Source organism: Gouania willdenowi, chromosome 6 (genome assembly GCF_900634775.1).
Source record: "Gouania willdenowi chromosome 6, fGouWil2.1, whole genome shotgun sequence".
In the NCBI taxonomy this organism is placed as follows: domain Eukaryota; kingdom Metazoa; phylum Chordata; class Actinopteri; order Blenniiformes; family Gobiesocidae; genus Gouania; species Gouania willdenowi.
Window position 1 is genome coordinate 72118036 of NC_041049.1, and position 23667 is coordinate 72141702.

At 38.0% G+C, this 23667-nt stretch overlaps 1 protein-coding gene across 3 annotated transcripts; it reads left to right on the top strand.

Moving 5' to 3' along the window:
• Positions 1–94: 94 nt before the first annotated feature.
• On the top strand, positions 95–20729 carry nr2c1 (nuclear receptor subfamily 2, group C, member 1). Of its 3 annotated transcripts, none has more exons than XM_028450865.1 (14): positions 95–376; positions 3688–3827; positions 3941–4156; positions 4276–4354; positions 6024–6203; positions 6288–6438; positions 9559–9655; positions 11896–12083; positions 15184–15337; positions 17586–17707; positions 17808–17950; positions 18040–18177; positions 19858–19963; positions 20049–20729. In XM_028450865.1, exons 2-14 carry the CDS (start codon positions 3756–3758, stop codon positions 20218–20220), a joined length of 1818 nt encoding a protein of 605 aa, XP_028306666.1. In that variant the 5' UTR covers positions 95–376; positions 3688–3755; the 3' UTR covers positions 20221–20729. The 3 variants fall into 3 exon arrangements, with proteins under 3 accessions (XP_028306666.1, XP_028306668.1, XP_028306667.1); XM_028450867.1 differs by having other exon boundaries at positions 11899–12083; XM_028450866.1 differs by having other exon boundaries at positions 3705–3827.
• The last annotated feature ends 2938 nt before the right edge of the window (positions 20730–23667 follow it).

A 23667-nucleotide genomic window follows, 5' to 3' on the forward strand; every position in this document is an offset into this window, starting at 1 on the left:
ATTAATAATCAATATATTTAATTAGGTTTGATTTCTCACACTCACTGACATCTAGACAGTCTGGTGCCAAAACACTGCTAACGCGCATGCGCCTGAATCGGTAATGACGAAAGGTCACGAACTCTGACCCTCCCACTAACTGCAGTAAACATCTGAAATATTAATTAATCAAAGACGCTTCTTGCTTTCACTGTGGACCTTTCGGTGGTAAGAGTTAGTTTTTTGCTGCTGACACCGGGAGGTGTGAGACAGGAAGGGTGGGGGTGTTCAGCAGACAGAGCCGAGCTACAGCTAGCTACAGCTAGCACGCTGCTAACTACTAGCTAGCTACTGCTGTCACCTGAAGCGGAGAGGAAAAACTAACAACCATCGTCTGGTAAGTACATAATAAATCGTTGGCGGGACGCAATAATGCTGCCAGTGTTGGTTAATAATCCGTGATCTGTGTTGGGAGCAAGGAAAATTGTTAGCATCGATAATAGCCTCGTCAGCTAACAGTGCGGCTATGCTAGCTAATAGCAAGAATGAGGCCAAAACAAGTTACAATTCTTTGACAGGACCACTGTCTGCTATAATCCGTAAGTGTCACTCCATCTGTGTCTATTATGTGTTCAAAGTCCAGTCTCGGGATGAGAGCAGGATGTGATTGGGCGGTAAAATCCACCGCTTCTCCCAGGCCTGAACCCTAGCATGCTTTAACCCTTCAATGTTGACCTTTCACCCACAGGAAAAGAATTACCTTTACCTTCCGCATCGACTTCAAACCTCCTGCTGTCAGCAGATCGTCTCATTCAAAGCTGTCACTCTAAAGCCTCGGAAATATCATTTGTTTCATACATTAACTTTAGTTTTTTTAACAAGGCCAGGTTCAGTTTAAAGCTAGCATTAGCCGCACAGCTTAGCATAGACCACATTATTGAAAAATATCGTTTTTAATTGATGTTTAAATTCAGATCAGCTTTAGATTTTTTACACCAATGTTTCCCAGCATTGCTGTAAAATGTAGGTTTTTTTTTCCCAGGTTGACAATATGTTTACTATCAATAATGGGCAGTTTAGTGCGTCAGTGTTTTAGCATCCTATTGGTTACAAATAAAGTCATGTTTTATACAGGGTAGCACTTGGAGAATGTCTTACTGTAATGTTGGGTCATGCTGATAAAATACAACTGGAAAACTAAGTATTTAATTTAGAACATCTTAACCTGTTTGTGAGAATCTTCTTTATTAGTTAAACGTGTCTGTTCACAGTTTATTTGCTGAAAGATTTTTACCTCTTTTGATTTCAATCAGTGACATAAAATAACAATGTTTTTGTTATTGGTTGTTTTCCATAGTAGCATTTTAAAAAGTCACACTTCATATTAGAAACTTTAAGGTTTATGAAATTCAAATTGAATGCGATGCTTGTCAATATAAAATATTTTCTACTATAAGCCTAAGTATAAATCTGTTCTTTGATACATTTCTGATCAACTATTGCAACAAATGTATTTAAGGAACAGATCACAAAGTGATACGTACTCATAGGTTTTTCCTTAAATTTTATTTTTGGTTCAATCATTCACATTTTTTATTAATTAAAGAACTGTAAGAAATAAACAAGAACACATTTTTGTCTCACAAAATAAATCAAAACAAAACAGCAATAGATTACATCTTTTTACATGTGTTACAATAACACTACAGTTATACATTAGGCTACTGATATTACCAATGAACCATTCATTTATGATTTTGTAAACTATAATGCTTTAACCCTTGGTAAGAGTACAAAACCTCCTCTGCAGATTATGGTAGATAAAAAAAATGTTATTTAATTGTGTGGTTTTTGTTATGTTTTGGTTTTCAGATTTATTGAGATCATGGTGCAAAACTAAGAAGTGCATATACTATTCATTCTACAAATTAATCCTTCACTTTAGTTTACAGTGATGAGAAAATGTCACCAAAAGAAAATCCTTTACTGGGAAAATGCAAAAAATACATAAACCTCGTTTCAATTTTTTTTTTTTTTTTAAAAGTTCCAAGACTTTTTTTATGGTAATTACATAAAATAGTTTTATTGTCAACAAAATGTATGTGGAGTCAAATTTTCTTCCGAAATAACTATAAATAGGTGGTAATTATTAACTTTGTCATTTGGGCCAAACTAACTTTCTCAGTTTGTCGCACCAGCACAGAATTTGGTCGCACCCTTTTTTCAAGCCATGCATGCAGATGAATAGTTGATTTAACTGACATACCTTAGTTGAAGGTGAGATGGACAGTGACTCGAGATATATTTGTAAAATGTTTTAATGTTTGCGTGTCAATTACAAGTTTTCATGCAGTGGCTGAAATATCAGGTCATTTCTTTTATATGATTTTAAAAGACGTAACAAAAATGTTTTACATCACAGCAAAGCATAAAAACAGGTTACATGTTTTTATTTGTGTTTTACAGAAATGCTGTACATGAATTAATTTAACAGTAACATAACCAACTTATCATCTGCATTGTTTCCCCATGAATTAAATTCAGAGGGTCCAGCTCTGATAGTGGGGTCTCCTAACCCTCTTCCCCTGGTCAGGGGTCTGTAACCTTTACTCTACAAGGAACCATTGAACCTCATCTCACCTGGATTAAAGTCCTCCTGGAGCCATAAATACCTTCTCTATGAAGACAATACAGTGTATTACATTATATACAGTTAGAATTATATAGAATAATGTTTGATTTAATGTGATTTATATTGATCATGTAAATGGAAACTTAAAAACAGTTTAAAATAAAATAAATTAACATCAATAAATAAAACAGTATCTTTATCTTCAAATTCTTACACATCTCAGTTTATATGAACACAATGTTTATAAAGTAGATTTTTATAGTTAATGTATATGAAAGTCTATAAAAAGTAACATGAATATAATAACACATGATCATGTGATCAACACATGCTAATTACTCATTTCATGTCACACATAAAACATACATATTTAACCTGTACATTGGTGGTTAAATGAATCTGTTCCCACACAATTAAAATCTGTATTTTCTTCCAGAAATAGTGTTTTTGTTGGTTTAGTTTCTTACCAGGGATTTAAAACTTAAGGTTAGTCACAGGTGGAGGAAAGTTGATGGTCTGTAGATGTTGTAGGAATGTGCTGAGTCATTGTACAACGTGATTTATTTTAGGTTAATAAATTGTTATATCATGATTTTATTTGTCATTAATCATTAATAGTCTCTGTAAAAAATAACTATTTATTTTAATAGTTTTTTAAAGCCATTGTATAAGAGTAAAGGGCCACATTAGGCCCCACAGCCACAGGTTGCAGACCCCTGCTCTGGTAGAATCACAGCTGAACATCTGTCCTGGTATCATAGTCCATCAGTTCTGGTCCCTCCATGATGGTTCTGATGAGGTCCTCCTCTTTGGTGTGGAATCGTGTATGTGCTGTGCGTGTACACTCTCTACTCGCCATTCCACACTACGTCTGATGAGCTCAGCACGCTCTACCCACTCAAACAATCTTTCAATTTGTAAAATGAATTTTTTGGAAAGCAAAGCTTTAAAGAAATGAAGCCAATGTTTTATGTTATGTTTTCACAAACAGGGTTTGATTGAAAATAATGGAATATTCTATGGTTTCTCTGATTATATTGATTAGACTATAATAACACCAATGCTTAATGTCACAGGTGTTCTTGCCTTACAGCCCTTTGTGTGAACCAATGTGAACACCGTGCAAATACGAGTTTTTGTCAAAATGGATGGACAGACTAAAAGGATTCAACTTGTGTCTGCAGACAACAACATGGCCTTGGGACACAGAATTCAGGTAATGCCAAAGCAGACTCACCACTACATTATCTATGTTTTTGTAACCTTATTTCATTTAATTCTGAACCTACTGATACACCTTCATGACGGGGCCTTTTCTCTGTGTCAAAGATTGTAACTGATCAGCAAACAGGACAGAAGATTCAGATTGTTACAGCACTTGAGTCATCCTCTCCCAGAAAGCAGCAGTTCATTCTGGCAAATGCTGACTATTCTTCTGGGGGAAAGGTGATTGTGGCCAAGCAAGAAGGCTCTCCCAACAAGGTCATCCTCGCCTCTCCAGACGGCTCAGGGGTTAACCAGCTGCTGTTAGGCCAACAGATCCAGGTACTTTCCTAAAACACTGTCCACCTCTTCCTTTGTTTAGTGTTTTTTTTTTTAAATAATCAAATTACTGAAGAGTTTGCAATCTAACCCTATTAGCATTGTCTTGTGTTGTGTGTCAGTTTGTGGCTGAAGGCTCAGAACAGTCTATGGTTAAGCCTCTTGTGGAGTACTGCGTTGTCTGTGGAGACAAAGCCTCAGGTAAGACTTTAGTTTCAGTACATACTGTATGTTCTTTAAGTGCACTATTATGAGTGAGATATAGTAGGGCTTGGTGAAATGGACCAAAACTCATATCTCAACATTTTTTCTCAAAATAATGATTTACGATATAAATTTCAATAAGTTTAAATTCAAATTTTGGTCTTACCAGAAAGTGTGCTACTTTTGGCTTTTTTCCTATAAGGACAGCACGTGTGAGTGAGTTCTGTAGTGTGGCTTGTTTAGGGAAAGGTCTGGGTTAGAACGCACTCAGTAATCCATCTAACTGTATTATTAATTCTGTTATGAGAAGTGGTGAAAGCAGTGACTCATTAAACAAGTGTTTTAAAACAAAATAAGCTATAACAAATATATAGCGTAATTTCCGGACTCGGGCCGGGACAACACGTCGGCGTAATCGATGACTTCGACGCAAAAAATACAATGGAGCAAAATGTGTGCGCCGATGCGTCGTCTGACCAAAACAAAGATGGCGTCGCAGGAGAATAACTAACATGAGTGGCTCCTCCGGGTTTCAAAAGTTCAAGGCAGTGAAGGCACGTACTCATTTGTTGAAGGTAGCTGTTCCCCGTAACCCTCGTCCTTTATCCCAGGTGTGACCGGACGGCAGCGCGTTGACGGGACAAGGAGGAAACACGGCGGTCGTTTCCTCACACATTTACATACCACTGTGATACCCTAGTGGTCTGTCCTGATTTATAAATTAAACACAATGTATGTTTGCTCTACACATAGACATCTATTGGAGTTTTTCCTTTGCAGTCTGAACTTTTATTTTTCCCTTAAACCTCCTAAAGGACAACACACACACACATACACACACACACACACGAGTATGAGCATGTTCAAAGAGAGAGTCCTACAGTGGAGCGATGCACTTCCGTTTACTTTTGCTTTCGCAGCAGACACTTCTGTCCGTTTCAAGACACAGAAACGCGCATGTGTGTGTGCGCACCCCGCCTCCACTGTCCACCTGTCAATATGGACTACAACGTTTATTTTGCCAATCATCCAAAACGGCCTACAGCTTATAATTGATCTGCTCCGGACACACACACACACACACACACACACACACAATTCTTGAGGTAATAATAACATAACATGAAGTTACCAAATCACCACGTTGGATTTATTCAGAAGTGATCACGTCCGTATTCTGACTCAGAGTCTGACTCGCTGTGATCACTTTGTGGTAGTTCACGGTAAGAAGAGCAGATTAAGTAGTTTATCAGTCTGGTTGAAGTAAAAAGTGACCCTAAAAAGCTGTAAATGTACTGATATGTAGACGTGGAGCAGTGAGGAGGAGACTTCATGTGGTAAAGGAAACTTATCAGTTGAAACACGGACACTTCCGTACAGCAGCCCACCTACCTACCCGTTCTGATTGGCTGAGTTGTCTGACGGGCACCATCATCAGCCAATAGGGTGCGGCCTGTGTTAGGCTGCAGCATTTGTGTGGATTTTTCTTGAAAATTACTAAATTTTTGTAATGCAGCTAATAAAACAGTGTGCTTTCCAGCCCGTAAATTACGGTACATGGATATAGGCAATGTTGTATATCACCAAAATAGAAAACTCAATATATCTTGATCTATTGCCCAGCTCTATGATGTAGGTGCTAACTTGATCCATTGTCTCTTCACAGGTCGTCATTATGGAGCCGTCAGCTGTGAAGGCTGTAAAGGTTTCTTCAAACGCAGTATAAGGAAAAACCTGGTGTATACATGCAGGGGTTCTGGTGAATGTGCCATCAACAAAGTCCACCGAAACCGCTGCCAGTACTGCCGACTGCAGCGCTGCATTTCACTGGGCATGAAGCAGGATTGTAAGACAAACGTGTAGAACATAGATGCTTGTGGTCAGAAGCGTTGTCGCTATTGAACACGGATGATTTGTTTTTGTCTCGCAGCTGTGCAGTGTGAGAGGAAACCTGTAGAGGTGACTACCAGAGAGAAGTCGGTCAACTGTGCTGCCTCGACTGAAAAAATCTACATCCGCAAGAACCTGTGCAGCCCTCTGGCTGCCACGCCCACTTTTGTATCAGACAAAGAAACTACTCGGTATGTCTTTTATCAAAAACATTATTTCTCCTATTAGAACCATCTGTTTAAGTGTTATATATACCGTAATTTCGGGGCTATAAAGCGTATTCGTATGATTTAGCAATTTTCTACGAAAAATCCACATAAAGGCCGCAGCGTTACATAGGCCACACCCTATTGGCTGATGAGAAGGGCCGGGACAACACAAAATGTGCGCCAATGCGTCGTCTGACCAAAACAAAGATGGCGATGCTGGAGAATAACTAGCGTAAGTGGCTCCTCCGAGTTTCAAAAGTTCAAGGCAGTGAAGGCACGTACTCATTCGTCGAAGGTATCTGTTCCCCGTAACCCTCGTCCTTTGTCCCGGGTGTGACCAGACAGTAGCGCATTCACGAGATAAGGAGGAAACACCCGCTGTGACATCAGCGGCAGCAGCAGCCGCACACACACATATTTACATACCACTTTGATACCCGAGTAGTCTGTCCTGATTTGTAAATTAAACACAATGTATGTTTGCTGTACACATAGAAATCATCTTTTATTTAAACTTCCTAAAGGACAACACACACACACACACACACACTTTTTAAGGTAAAAGGAAAGTTTATTTTAATGCTACTTCTGACTCTGAATGCATTATTTTTTACTTTTATATTTTTACTTGAACTTTATTTTGGAATTTTGAGTTGAAGAGCAATAAACATATATTGCATTGTAAAATATTTTAGATATGTAAATCAACATGTATAAATTACTTTTAGTCAATTAATGGGGAGCTAGTCGAATCGAATTGTACTGGAAAAATGAATTGTTAGATTAATTGATGCATCGAAAAAAGAATCGCGAGATTAATCATTTAAGAAATAATAGTTTATAATTAGAACTGCAAGCAGTTAAGAAAGGGGGCCCAGCCTTCCCGCGCGACTCGGCCCCCAGGTTTCACGGAGCCCGTGGAAGTACGTCACGAAGGATGACGGGCTTGTGGCGTCCGGACACAGGCCAACGTGTCGTTTGCTGTGAACAGGTGGATATGAAGTTTTGGAAAATGTGATTTAAAGTGTGAAAGTTACAGGCCAAAATGCATTTGCACCCATTATAGCGCCACCTAGTGGTGCACTTTTTGGGATGGGTGATCTGTGTGCTCTTCTATAGTTACCCTGTAAATTTCACAGCCCTCAACATAATACTTCAGCTGAAATAAAGGTTTGTTTATTTATGTTATGTAGTCATAAGCCACACCCACTTTGACGCGATTAACTTCGAGATACAATCCCAGTAGCGACCCAAGGTCATACCCACCAAATTTGGTAAAAATCAGATGTGCCATTTAGGAGATATACATTTCTCATAATTGCAGTGCCCCCTAGAGGCCTAATTTATTTAAATCTGGCTTATACACCCTCAGTCACATGCCAACCAAGGATCTCAGATTTGGTGTTGTTAGCATTTATTTTGACCGAGATATGCACCAGTTCGTGTTTTTATAGCTAGCTAGAAAATTTTACTCGTTCATAATTTACGCATATTTTACCCGAACAAAATTATTTTTAGATCGAGTCCAAATGAAGACTCTACGTGCCAAGTTTCACGCTGATTGGACAAAAACCCAAGGAGGAGTTCGCAAAAGTAGGTTTTCCAGTTTTTGCGATTTTGTGCCGACAAAAGTTTAGGCGGAAATGGGCGTGGCCTAGCCCAGGTGATTCAGTGCTACTCAAGGGATCTGTGGATATGAAGGTTTTAAATTTGCAACAAACGGTGTGGGAGTTATGGGCCAAAACGCGTTGACCTTTGCTATAGCGCCACCTGCTGGCGGACATATGTGAATTTTTGCGTCCAAGGTCTTACCTTGCACGGTTTAGCCTGCAGCTACACTTTTACCAACGGAACTATAAAAGGAAACATTAATGATGATAATCCTTACGATTACAATAGGGTTCCTAGCACCACTGGTGCTAAGAACCGTGTATGTTTACATTCTCGGTTCCTAGGACCAGCCCCGCGGGTTTGGCCCCCTAATAATAATAGTCCTACTGATGAGGGTGCCCTTCAAAGAACTTGGCCAATCAGAACGGGCAGGTAGGCGGGCTGCTGTACTCAAGTGTAGGTTAACATAGTTTTTCTTGTTTCAACTGATAAGTTTCCTTCTCCACATAGACTCTCTTCCTCACTACCACACATCTACATATCAGTCCATTTACAGCTTATTATGGTCACTTTTTACTGGAACCAGACTGATACACCGCTTCATCCCTTCTTTTTACCGTGAACTACCACAGAGCGACCACATCCAGTCGGACTCTGAGTCAGAATACGGACACTGTTGCTTCTAAACAAACTAAACATGGTGATTTGGCAACTTTATGCTGTTTGTTTTTTTTTCTGCACAATAAAGCGCTGGTTTTACTGTATACGGAGCGGAGATCAGAACAGCCTGGATACAGAGTCTATCTCTGCTCCGTCTGTCCGTCCTCCTTACGTCAGCTTCTCCACCAGCCTCAGAGTCCAGAACACCGATTGTTAGTGAGCAAAACTAACGCAGTGATTTAATACCTTTTAAGCAGTTTATTTCCTTCTATTACAAACTGGCTGACTTTTACTTTATTACTTTATGACTTTATACAGGCTGCCACAGCGCTCTCTCTATCTCTCTCTCTGACAACATTTCTCCGTGTCGTTACCATGATGACATAATGTGTACATGACAAAATGACTGATCAGAATGATTCAGTGGGAGCGCGAATGAATTAATGTAAACAGTTTCATTACTCCACCTGGTCTATTGTGCGGGGCTCATTTCTTAGGTGGCATTAAGCTTGAAAACCGAAAAAATCCACAAATAAGCCGCATCATTGTTTAACCCACAGGGTTCAAAGCGTGGGAAATGACTAGCGGCTTATAGTCTAGAAATTACAGTAATAGTATCTTCCTACATGTTTGTTGTTACGGAATATTACATTTTATTGTATTGCTCTTAATCAACAATTCCTTTCTTAAATTAGGTATGAAGTAGAATCCTTCATTATTGTAATTCAACAATGCACAACATTTTTATTATTTATTCCAAAATGATGTTTGATTGTTAATGATTTGTGTTATTTTTGAATGTTCACTAAATTGTAACTGTCCAAACTTCAGGTCGACAAGTTTGCTGGAGTCAAGCATGTTGCTCAACATCCAACAACCTTTCCCAAAGTTGGAAAACACCATCTTGATTCCAACATCTCCTGACAAAGTAAGCCTGAATCAGTCTGACTTTTTAAAAAAATTCTAAAAGGGTGTCGCAATCCAATATAATATTGGTCCGATATCAGCGGGGAAAAAATAAAATTGGGTATTGGATTATATTAGCCTGTATCTAAAATCTCCTTTATAAGTTCATACAGAAAGTATTCACAGCACTTCACTTTTCCCACATTTCATCATGTTACAGTTTTATTCCAAAAGGGATTCAATTCATTTTTTTCCCTCAAAGCTCTGCACACAACACCCCATAATGACAACATGAAAAACATTTTTTTTAAATGTTTGCAGATTTATTAGAAATAAAGAATGAAAATATAACATGTACATAAGTATTCACAGCCTTTGCTCAGTACTTTGTTGTGGCACCTTTGGCAGTAATTACAGCCTCGAGTCTTTTGGAATATGAAGCCACAAGCTTGGTACATCTATCTGTGGACACTTTGGTCCATTCCTCTTTACGGAACCTCTGGAGCTCCATCAGGTTGGATGGGGAGCGTCGGTGCACAGACATTTTCAGATCCCTCCAGAGATGTTCAAAGGGATTCAAGTCTGGGCTCTGGGCCACTGTAGGACATTCACAGAGTTGTCCTGAAGCCACTCCTTCCATATCTTCGCCCCAGTCTGAGGTTGAGAGCGCTCTGGACCAGGTTTTCTTCCAGGGTGTTTCTATACATTACTGCATTCACTTTTCTACTGGTTCCTGCTGCTGAAAAACATCCCCACAGCATGATGCTGCCACCACCATGCTTCACTGTAGGGATGGTATTGTCCAGGTGATGAGCGGTGCCTGGTGTCCTCCAAACATAACGCTTGGCATTCACGCCAAAGAGTTCAATCAGTGTCTCATCAGACCAGAGAATTTTGTTTCTCATGGTCTGAGAGTCTTTCAGGTGCCTTTTGGCAAACTCCAGGTGGGCTGCCATGTGTCTTTTACTAAGGAGTGGCTTCCGTCTGGTCACTCTACCATACAGGCCTGATTGGTGGAGTGCTGCAGCGATGGTCGTCCTGCTGGAAGGTTCTCCTCTCTCCACAGAGGAACCCTGAAGCTTTGTCAGAGTGACCATCGGGTTGTTAGTCACCTCCCTCACTAAAGCCCTTCTTCCCCGATCACTCAGTTTAGAGGTACGTCCAGCTCTAGGAAGAGTCCTGGTGGTTCCAAACTTCTTCCATTTATGGATGATGGAGGCCACTGTGCTCATTGAGACCTTTAAAGCAGCAGAAATGTTTCTGTACCCTTCCCCAGACCTGTGCCTTCAGACAATCCTGTCTCAAAGGTCTACAGACAATTTCTTGGACTTCATGTTTGTTTTGTGGTCTGACATACACTGTTAACTGTGGGGCCTTATATAGACAGGTGTGTGCCTTTCCAAATCATGTCCAATCGATGGAATTTACCACAGGTGGACTCCAGTTAGGCTGTAGAAACATCTCAAGTATGATCAGTGGAAACAGAATGCACCTCAGATACATTTTGAGCTTGATCTCAAAGGCTGTGAATACTTATGTACAAGTGATTTCTTTGTTTTTTATTTTTAATAAATTTGCCAAAAATCTCAGACAAACGTTTTTATGTTGTCATTATGGGGAATTATGTGTAGAATGTTGAGGAAAAAAGTTAATTTAATCCCTTTTGGAATAAGGCTGTAACATGATGAAATGTGGAAAAAGCAAAGCGCTGTGAATACTTTCCGTATGCACTGTACGTGCTCAATACATCATTTGTTTTTATTGGATTTATTGGGGTTGTTTTTCAGTGACATTTATTTTTTATTTATTCTTTTCTATTGTAGAATATATTTAAGTTAAATCAGGGATTAAGTTGCTCTTTAAAATAATATACATCTTCACATTTTGTTTTTATTTATTGTTATTCAATTTGCACAATATTCTTATCTTTAAACTTTAAAGTTAAAATGTATCTAACCTATTGTTTAATAATAAATGGTTACATTTTTCTCTGACTATTCTCTGTTTGAGTAATATCACTTTGTCAAGGCTTTTCTAACATTCCACATGAGCAAAATGAGTAATAAAACTATATATATTAACAGTGCTATAATATTGGGTCAATATCAACATTGACAAATTCGGGACACCCCTAATTTTTCTTAATACAATAATCTTAGAGTTTGTAGATATAATAAATTGATAACTTAATGTCTTTGAAATAAATGATTATTAATTCATTAAATATGTGCATGTAACTATAAATTTGTATATGATCTTGAGCAGGACGACCCATGCCATGGGGACCTCGGTACTTTGGCAAACGTTGTGACATCGCTCGCCCACCTCAATAAGAGCAGGGAGACGTGTGACAGCAGGAATGACTTCATAGGAGCTGAAACGCTTAGCAACGGTGACAGCTCAATGACTGACATCCAAGAAGATGAGCAGACAGCAAGTGACATCACGAGGTGAGAGAGATGTCACAGATTCAGAATAAATTACACTTCTACACAGGCAGGAGATTTACACATGGGAAGACAAGACAATGCAGAGCCTGTTTTTCTCTTTGTGTTACAAAATTGTGATTGAATTTCCTGCTGGGCCATGTGGCACAGATCCTAAGACTTGATTAGATTGGTTTGTTCTGCTGCAGGATCCAACAGAGCGTAGGGCTTCTGATTATACATGACTGCAGGAAACTGAGACGGAAACTGCAATGTTGTTACTATTCTTTTATTTATTTAACAAAATCAAGCGGAAATTGCAATATGAAAGGAAATATACCCTCATATGCATGTTTTAAGACAGTGGTTCCTGAACTTTTCACAGTCCTGTAACCCTTCAAATCCATGTACCCCCTACTCCTGCACACTTAAAAACATAATCATGTAATGTCATAAACAATGTAGCCCTACGGTGAAATTTGTCTCTGAATTTTAGCTTTCCTGTTGAGAAATGATATATAATAATCTGTACGTGCACAATAAAACATCTTATTGAGAATTAATTAATTAATTAGCCTACTGGCATTTTCAGTGAGAAACAATCTCTTTTTTGGGGGGAAAGAAATCTACCAAACATTTGTTGATTGAACATATATCAGTAATACAACATATTCATCACCCTTTCTGTCACCACCAGAGGGCAGCGCTACAGAGGCAATGCATATGGAAACTCCTATCGATTTATATTCTAGTTTCCAATGTTGTCTCGTCGTTAACTTTTCTTCCCATATGACAATTTGTGTACCCCACTTTAGGAACCCAGGTTTTAGGACATTATCACTAGAGGTTGACTGATATGAGATTTTCAACGGCCGATTCCGATTTAAAAATAAAGATAAAAATTCAGCTGATGGCCGATATCTAAAGCCAATATTTGAGGGCGATATACTTTTTTTTAAAGCACATTGATTATGAAAGACAATTGAAACACTCATGATATAAATGTATATATTAAAAATGTAATTAAATACACCAATAGAACTCTTAACATTGATTGAACTTTAAATATATCCGTACACAACTAAGTAAAATCAAAAGTACAGGGCGGGGAAGTAGCAATAAAGCATGACAACAATATACAATGTGTAAGTAGTGGTTTTAAACTAAATACCTGTCTAATTACCACTCACTCCTTCCCTTTGTTCACAGCCTCCACCATTATACCTAAGTTTCACACTTGTCATCATATGCACAACTACAACATCACATCTCACTCTCACTTTAAAATAATCGACTCTTCCCCACCCTTTACATTTTTCTACCCTGACTCCCTCTTCCCTGTTCCCTTCCCCCTCACTTAGATGTAACACTGCCCTCTCTTTATATTCTCCTTATAATAAAGTGTTTCTTACCCTTCTTTAGGGAGGGCTGATGATGGTCAAAAAAAATTATTTTTCTAAATTTTTTTGGCCAATCTTAAATAAAGTCCATATATCAGCTGGTCGATATATTAGTCAACATCTAATTATCACACATTTACACTCAATTTTACCCTGGAAATGGGTGAGCACAATACTTAACATCTAGAAATTTAAATAGCTGTATGACTTGGACTAAAGTCTCTCCCAGATGTTTTGGGACAATATCACACAATTGCCCAATGTCTAGTAAGTGCAGCAAAAATTGACAGACATGTCAAATCTTGCATGAAATCTTGCATGAAATCTTGCACTACTTGATATCATGTAATTAATCATATTTAAGCATGTTTAGCAAAATGTCTGGTTGTTTAATAACCAGTAATAAAATCTAATTAGGGAAAGATGATGAAAGTAAAGGAAAACTGGTCAATTCTGATTTTACCCATTTTAGTTTCAGAGTCTCTAAGTATTCTTCTTCTGCATGATGGACTTTGGGGAAAACAGTTCCTTCAGGGGATATTTATGGTTCCTTTTTGTCTTCATTTGTGGAATTTTCTCCTACCTCATAACAGACAGAGTTCACATTCACCTGTAATCTGTTTGTATATTCATTACTAACCATGGATGATAAGCACCCCTACACTAAGAAATGTTAAATACTAAATAAATAGTTCTATTTGTACAAATGTATGTGTCTTTTATCAGATTTTACCTAAACCGCTGCATTGGTGCAAACTTTATCAATTTATCACGTGCATGTTCAATAGAATTAAACCATTTTACTTTGCACCTGCACATAAACCCCTTTATAACACTACAGAGTATGTACACCTTGACCATAATTGACAACTCCCACATGAATACATACTTCCAACAGACTCTGTACTAGTCTATTTAAAAACATCTATAGATCATAAAGATGGAATGAATGAGTGATAACACACATTTTAAAGGATCTCATTTTGTAAAAAAGTGAATGAAACTGAATTTAATGCCTCCTGAATACATTTATTTCTATAGTTTTTATTATTTCTTGTCACTTTTTCCTGACCTTTGTTTTTTCTGCTCGTGCGTTTTTGGTGTTTGGTTGTTTTTTATGTCATTTTGTGTGTTTCTCTGTTATTTTTGTGAATTTTTCTCTCATTTAGTGTGTTTTTGTTGCCATTTTGTGAATTACATTGTTGTTTTTTGTCTGTTCTTTTTATTATTCAGTATATTTTTCTCTTATTTTAACTGAAAATAAACATAAAACCCCATATTTTTAATGCTTTCATTTGTTAATTTTCCTCTGTTCTTGTTGACTTCATTAAATGAGAATAATGGAAATGACGTGGGCTTTTGTGCATTGGTGATTGTAAGGTTATCAGGTTGGGGTTAGAGGTTTGCATAATGTCGTCACCGTTCCAGGCTTTTCTATTGCTCTGCATCCCAAGCTAAACTCTCATTTTACTGGTCATTCTACATTCTCCTCTCACTACTGGTTATTATCAATCACATATATATAAACCTCTGATGGAAGCATAGGGTGCTGTGCCTATAGAGCCTGTAGAGCTGATATTTTCCACAGTGGAGGCCATTCTCTCAGTCACCTTACTTTGGAGGTGTAATGGATGGATAGGAAATATACTGCTGTGTGTATGTACGCGATGCGTGCGTGAATAAAATAACTTACATTTTCTGTGTTGCTCTTTGGTTGTCGTCAGAGCGTTTGACACCCTGGCCAAAGTCCTTCATCCTGGTGACGGCTCAGCAGGCGACTCTTTAGAAGCTACGATGCAGATGATGTCAGATAACAAGTCGGGTCCTGTGGTGGAGCTGGACGGACCCCTCCTCTCAGAGGGTCACATCCCTTTCAAGGTAAATCCCAGCCATAGACAGTGAACCTAGCTTCTATACAGTACTAATAATATAATACAGGTTTAAAAATGCTTTTGCAATTGCTTTGAAATGTTTTTTTCTGGGAATTAAGGCCATTATGTCAATATTTTGTGCTTGTTTTTTTCCTGTATTTGTAAACCTGACTTAGTTCTTAGTTGTGATGTTTTCTGTTCGCTGAGTGTTGTTGCTTCTTAACAACATTTTTATATTTATAACGTAATTCACATTATGGTGAATAATGAACCTACTTGTCTATATAGTGTGACTATGACTTTTCACTGGCGTTTGTTTTTATTTTTTGTTTGTCTGTAACGTCAAAAGTGCTTAAAGGGTTTTAACCAAAGACAAAAGATCTCATTTAGGGCTGGGCGATATGGCCTTTTATAAATACCGCGATATTTTTAGGCCATGTCACGATACACGATATATATCTCGATATTTTGCATTACCCTTGAATTAACACTTTGATGCACAAAATCACACCAGTATGATGATTCTATATGTCTACATTAAAACATTCTTGATCATACTGCATTAATATATGCCAATTTTAAACTTTCATGCAAAAAAGGGGATATCACAACTAAGTCAAAGTTGACATAACTGTATTTATTAAACAGTGAGTGGCTCAAACATAAAATTGTCAACAGAAAGTGCACGTTCTGTGCAAAATTGTCACAGAGACATTTCAAAACAAGACATTAGTGCAGGATGCAACTCACATGGCATTTCAAAACACAAAATTAAAGTGCACGTTTTGTACATAATGCCACTACAATATTTTAAAACAAATAGTGCCCTTTTGTGCATGTTGTCATTAAGATGATGTAGCCAATTGTACATTTACTGTTGGTTAATAAATTTTTTCTCTGAGATTAGTTTCTAGGTTCAAGTGTGAGTTGGGAATGATTACTAAGATGTGCAGAGAATAGACAGACAATTTGTTGTTTATAGAAAATAAGTACCATGGATTTATTATATTACAGAAAATAATAATAAACAAAAGTGGTCTCAAAACAGACTCCAGTTCACCCGCTGGGATTTAGCTCAGTTCATAAGGCGTCACAGCCTGGGGAAAAAAAATAGTTCCACTCAAACGAAAAATGAAGTCAGTCCTACCACCCTGGTAGGACTGAAGTTCGTTGGGTTGGTCCACTAGAAGAGAACCTAATTAAATAAAGTTGATCCTACCACCCTGGTAGGATTGAAGTTCATGCGTTCCTGGTAAGAGGATCGGTGCGGCGGTCCTACCGCTCTGGTAGACCTGCAGTTCACCGTCCACTACGTCATCTCCGTGGGTAGTTCACCATCTTTAGATCCATGGGGGGTTTAAAAAACCTGGCCGATGCAATCTGAGTCGCCTATACAAAGTCCTCCGTTCTGCTGCCGATCGCTCCTTTTGTCAGGTGCAAGGCACAACCGCTGGTCTGCACAGTTAGTAAAGTGCTGTCTGCTGAGCACCGGGTGTGCGTGCTACCGTTCATATGCTGCGTTTTCAGCTGCTGCTTGATCGTTTCCCGTATTCAAGCCTTCTCCTCCCGTATCTCATGCTTCCTGTTTATACTAGGATACTGGTCTGTGATTGGCTGGCGTGTGTGCGTGTGGATGAGTGACGTCAGTGCAGTCTATTAGTGCGGTGAAATAATATTGTATATAAATAACTGAAGAGTAGATGTTATAATAAATTTACTTCTGCTAAATATAATATAATTAAATAATATAAATATAATACATTTCTTTATGACGTGGGTTACAATGACATTTCAAAAAAAAAAAAAAAAAAAAGTCCGCGAGTTTAACGGTATGGTCATTTTCAACACCGCACAGACTACAAGCTGAGATATATCGAGTATATTCGATATATCGCCCAGCCCTAATCTCATTACATTTTAGAGCCAATAAACTGATTCTGTTTGAAAATGTAAATGTTATAAGTGACGTATATTAAATATGTAATTGACTAATCTTTGTAAAATATGACTTGGTTATGTCGGGTTGGTTCCTCCATTACCCACCGAATCATTTGAAAAACTGTTTGGATTTAACCCACTGTAAAGTGATTTATTTAAAGTGTGAATGATCAGATCAGCTTTACAGTATCTACTACTTAACAAAACTAAAATTACTTGTAAATATGAACTGTGTCATAATGAATTGTGAAAGTGTAGGTGATTTCTACACAAATACATTTGCAGTAAAGCTGTATTTTTGCTCTTCTTCTCTGTAGCTGATGATGCCGTTGCCTGTACCTGAGTTCCTCAACGTTAACTATATCTGTGAGTCGGCTTCTAGGCTTCTTTTTCTCTCCATGCATTGGGCACGCTCCATCCCTGCCTTTCAAATGCTTGGGTAAGTTAGCTGCTGTTAAAAAGGCCTTGTCCTGGTCCTGAACAGAAGAAGAACCTCCATAAGAAAGCAGGCACTGGATTCTCCTCCTCTCTCTCCACAGTGGTCAGGAGAACGACATTAACCTAATGAAAGCCTGCTGGAATGAACTTTTCGCTCTGGGTCTGGCTCAGTGCTCCAAGATTATGAATGTTGGTACGATCTTAAGTGCCATTATCAACCATTTACAGACCAGCTTGCAGGAAGGTGAGGTACATGTCTGAATCTGAAAAAAAAACAACACCCGATGCATTTGTGGGGATTTGTTTTAAACCTTTTTTTAATGTGTCCTCCAGAGAAGCTGACCCCTGAGAGAGTTAAAGTGGTAATGGAGCACATCTGGAGAATGCAGGAGTTTTGTAACAGCATGTCTTGTCTGTCTCCAGACTCTTACGAATATGCCTATCTCAAAGCCATCGTCCTCTTTAGTCCTGGTGCGTACACGGATTCCTAGGTCACATGATGAAAGTTAGATTTAGAGGATCCTCCTTATTATTATCTATGCCTAACAAAACGCATTATTTTGCAGCGTATTTATTTTATTAACTTTTAAAAATGTGACTGTAGTACTTCACCATTTTAAAACCTGTGTTCCTCCATCTTGAAATGAAGTGATTGATGATGTCACACGGCCCCACTGCCTGTAAACATCCCATTGTTTTTTTTATTGGAGTGAAGCAGCTTTTTGGTGAAAATACCAATTTGTGCTGCTTTGGTTGCTGTAAATAATCTGGAATAGTTAAAGATAAAAGATGTAAAACTTCTTTGGTTTTATCAAAAGACGGTAAAAACAGTTGTGACCTGAACCTGAGCTCTTCTTCTCTGCTTCATCGTCTACTACCAAACCGCACAATTGGAACTGTCGCCCCCTGCGGCCATAGATATTTTTTTGGGTTACTGCTTTTATCTTCTGTCGATAAACCAAAGAGGCTTACATCGACATCTTTAACGTTTCCTGATTATTTAGAGAAACCAAAAGCAGCACAAATTGGTATTTTCACCAAAAAAGCTGCTAAATGATCTTAAATAGTAACTAAACCCCAAACCCACTTATTTCTGCTGAACACGTGTATTTGGGTATTACGTAATGCTGCTTATTAAAGCTAGAGTAGGCAGTTTTATCCAGATGTGCTCTGAAAAAGTAACGAAGAAAATCCATCATCTGTAGCGGCTGTAAATCTGTAATAACTTCAACCAATGGAAAAAAAACAAACCGTTTTTTAACCAAACTCTGTTTTAACTCTGTCAGCGGTGACATGCTTTCAGTGTATGTGAGGGTCGAGAACGAGCAGAGACACAGAGACGTGATTGTCAAAACACAACGATAATTTCAACCAGAATCACCTTTATTTTACAGCTTTATTTAGCTGTAAAATGTCTGGTATACTGGCCACTAAGGGTTGAACGCTGCTATTACAACTGGATTTTACTATTGGCTGAAACAGATTCTTTAAGATTCCCCTGTGTCATCAACTTTCACTGTTGGCCCCGCCCCTTCTATAAAAACTGAAAGGAGGGAGATGGTTTCCTCCAATCACAGCCCTCAGTGAGCATTGATTGACAGGCAATGAGGAAGTTCACTGTGTTCCGTGATGTTTTTGACTCTGAGCTTTTATAAAGAGCAGATTCTGCACCAATCAGAGGATTCCTTAAGCTATGTGTGTATTTACAGACACAGTGTGTGTATTCCCGCCTTTCCCATCTACTGCGTGTGCACGGTGTGAGCTTCACATCATGATTGTGTGCGTGTGTGAGATTAAGGCCTTTTTTTAATTTTCCCCCTAGTGGCAGGTCAGCAGAAGGCAGGGGTTTAGTTCTGAATCTTCTCTCTAAAAGGAAACAATGGGATGTTTACAGGAAAATGGGGCCTCGTGACGTCATCAATCATGTGATTTTAAAATGGTGTAACAGAGGTTTTAAAACGGTAAAATAGTCCCATTTTTTTAAAAGTTAATAAAATGCATATGGTATAAAATAATGTATTTTGTTAGGCATTGATTTATTAATAAGGACATTTCAAAGATTTTAGGCCACATTTGTGAAAACAGTGGAAGATCCTTTAAAGGCCATTTTCTTTTGGACAGTTTCTAATGTTTATGATTTATTTCTGTCAGATCACCCTGGAATTGGGAATGTCCTACAGATTGAATTGTTCCAGGAAAGGGCCTACATGGAGCTGCAGGACTATGTGACAAAGACCTACCCTGAAGACTGCTATCGGTTTGTAGGCTTTAGCGTACACACATAATAAGATACTTTCATTTACAGTTTGTCTCTCATTTCTTCTGTTTCTCGTCACTCTCAGGTTGTCCAAACTGCTGCTGCGTCTTCCTGCCCTCAGGCTGATCAGTGCCGGCGTCACCGAGGAGCTGTTTTTTACGGGGCTCATTGGCAACGTGCAGATCGACAGCATTATTCCTTACATCCTCAAAATGGAATCCACAGATTATAATAGTCAGACAGTCGCTGGTGTCTGACACCAGCGTTGAACTGTGAGGTCAGCAGTGACTGAAGGATCTTAACGTACCATATTTATGACTCTGCTTTCAGTATGACTTGAGTTCACCTCAGAAACCACTCAGTTCTTCCCAAAGAGGAAGAAATAAATCAAACCCCGATCAGGAACCAACCCTCGAACGGCTGCTTTTATCGTACATAATGTTTTATGCCTTTGTTTGTTTCCCTGTACATTTTATTTGTACGTTGTCGAATGAGTCGAGTTTGTTTGTTTTTCTTACAGGGTCTTGCTTTTTTAATTTGTAAAAAAAAAAACATTTTGAGGCAAAAAAAAACCCACAGATGTCATCATGTGAACTGATTCTACCATTTGTTTGCTGATCAAAAACATGGCTTGCATCACTTATCAAATATATGCCATTATATGAATTATCTTGTGTTTATAACAAGGACAGACTCCGCCTCTTTGGACAAATCATATTGGATGGAACAGGTGATTGTGTTTGAGAATAAAAATCTCTTTCAGTCATTGTTGTTTTTCCTTTAGAGTTTAGTATTAAATATATTTATTTTGTGTGGCAGTATCAGCAAAAACTTGTTTTTTTTCATGGTTTATTTACTGCATGTTTTTATGCTGAGTCAGCATGCACCATGCTGTTAAGTGTCTGGATGAAGCATTACATTAAACTGAGTTGGGCTCATGCAGACGACATTATTAACCTTAATAACTGAGCTATTAAAAAAAGATAATTAAGCCTGAATTCTGACGGAAAACTTGATTATTGTACAGTTATGTAATAATCATGAATTTTGAAACATGGTGCCATGTATACTTTATTTTTTATTTCATATAGACAGTACACATCAATGAATATCTGTTTTAACAACAACTTATGTAATAATGTGTGGTTATATCCAAAATGCTAATTTGCACCCACAGTCCTTAAGCAAATAAAAACATAGCATTAGCAATAAGACAAAAACCTTTTTTTATCATTTTAATTGGAAATATATTTATATACACTTTAAAGTTGAAAACCGAACAAAATACAGTAAAAAATTGTATACAAATAGAAAACAGGCATAACATTAAGTAATAAAATAATAAGTGAATATATTGTGACTCTGCAGTGAAAGGAACCAGAAAAGTTTGACCTCAACACGTCGGTTTATTTAACCAAACAAAAATTATCACTGCCAAGAAAAAGAAAAATAGTGAGACTCGTAAATTCACACTTTCCACTTCCTCATCCCAGCATCCCATTCGCTCATAACTCCTCCCCTCAGGCCCGTTGCCATGACAATATGACAATAACATAAAAGCTAGTTTACAGCATGAACATTAAACACTTAAGTCATTACAATGTGGTTTTTGAGGTTAGATTTTATAAATAACTTCCTACATCTATTGTTGCTTTCTAGAATGAAAAAATCTAATTGGTTAATGTAAAAAAAATCATTAAAACATGTACAAATACTTGGGCAATACTATGCTTTGATTCACAAAACTGATGATGTGCATATTCCACCTGAACATATATGTATTTTAACACCAAAAAAACTTCTCTTAACTTATATACAGTAGTCCCTCGTTTATCGCAGGGGTTACGTTCTAAAAATAACCTGCAAAATAGTCAGCTTTATTTTTTACAATTATATACATGTTTTAAGGCTGTAAAATCCCTCACCAAACACTTTATACACTTTTCTCAGACAAAAATGAACATTTCTCTTGTTTAAACACTCAAAGTTCAAACCTTTGTAGATTTTAAAACATAAACCTGTTTTCAAACATACAGAACTTCAGAGTCAAACTGTTAGTGATCATATATTGATGGTTCACTATGGCAGCCTCGCTTCTGTCAGTAGCTGTGGCTACAATAGTAGCTTACCACCACTAAGTGTGTAGTGAAAGAGTAATTCCTTAATTCTGTAATGCAACTTTGAGTTCCCAAAAAAGCGCTATATAAAATTAATGTAATATTATTATTATTATTATATATAAACACAAGATGAATAAAAGCCCCCAGAGAATCAGTGTGTTGAAATATACTATGTATATATATATATATATATATATATATATATATATATATATATATATATATATATATATATATATATATATATATATATACATATATATATATATATGTATATATATATATACTGAGCATTTCCTGGTACTACAGTAAATGAATGATGTCTTCATGTGATGAAAGACAAACTCATCAACTTTTGACCTCTGTAGAGTCACTTTATTTGTCCAAATGATTTAAGTAACCTCTGACCTCTGCAAACATGCCCCGTCTTACACAACTGAGAAACTGAAGACCCAGATTATACAACAGACACGTTTATTCACAACACCTAAAGTAGCTTTAAAAAGAAAAGGATGACATCCTCGCTATGACCGTAGTCCTGAAGGAGATTTTTGGTTCCACGTTGGCCTCCATGTAACGACAGTATGAGGCCAAAAAGAGGGAGCACGAGGCATTCCACCGAAAATCCCCGGCTACATCTCCACCTGTGCGGCGCAAGATGTTTTCGCAGGCTGCTCCTTAGTGCTCGCAGTTCAAAGCACCAAGACCATCTGTGCCCCGCCCCGCCGTCTCAACACGGTTTGACCGGCTGGCCCGGGAAGCCTTCAGCCTCGGCTGCAGCTCCGTCAATACAGAACGCCCAGGCCAGGATGAAGAACACAACACACAACTCGCCACTTTTTCCAAGGGTCAAGTGCATATCCAGCTGCAAACATCCCGCTTGGACATGCGGGTTCACCACCCCCGGTTCTTTTTGTCAAAAAAAATTTGGTCGATGGCACTGAGAGACCAACTAATTCATTCCATTATTCCAGTTTTGGATGAGTCACAGAGAGAGGCTCTTGTTAGGTTCACAGGACCAGATAAAGCAGCAGCAGGGAGAGATAAGGGTGGAAGGGAGGGAGAAACAGAGAGTGCGACTGCCTTCATTGAAAAGCAGAAGAGAAGAAGAAAAGCTTTCTGTTGGGTAGAGAAATTACCTGAAAAGAGCTGCATACGACAACGTGTGCATTTTCAATTTCTGCATGAATTATTACTATGTTATTTTTTTGTGATTTTCAAACATAGTTGAAGATTTTATTTGTCCTTCTGTTCTGGAGGAAAAAGAGGCTTTTTTTTCACAGCCCTGGAGAGTCATGGAGTGTTAATGTGACAGATGTCACCACAGGGCCTGGGAATCCAAACATCATCCAAAAGGTTTTCTGTTTATGAAAGGATGGGAGTCAGGATGTTTCCTCTGGTGAGTCATAAAAAAGAGTTAGTGTTGTTAAGGAAGTCAACCTGTGGGTTTCTTTAAAGTCACTGAAGGAGATTCACATCGAACAGCTTGTGTTAGTAAAACTACTCCATCTCTTGCTCAAGTTAAAACCTTTCTGTTGAGTTTCCCAACCCTGGTTCAAAGACACGGGAAATATGTATCATCCA

Coding starts and splice junctions, on each gene's coding strand:
- nr2c1 (XM_028450865.1), top strand. CDS start 3,756: ATGGATGGACAGACTAAAAGGATTCAACTTGTGTCTGCAGACAACAAC. Junction 4,355..6,023: donor CTGTGGAGACAAAGCCTCAG/GTAAGACTTTAG, acceptor GTCTCTTCACAG/GTCGTCATTATGGAGCCGTC. Junction 15,338..17,585: donor AGGGTCACATCCCTTTCAAG/GTAAATCCCAGC, acceptor TCTTCTCTGTAG/CTGATGATGCCGTTGCCTGT.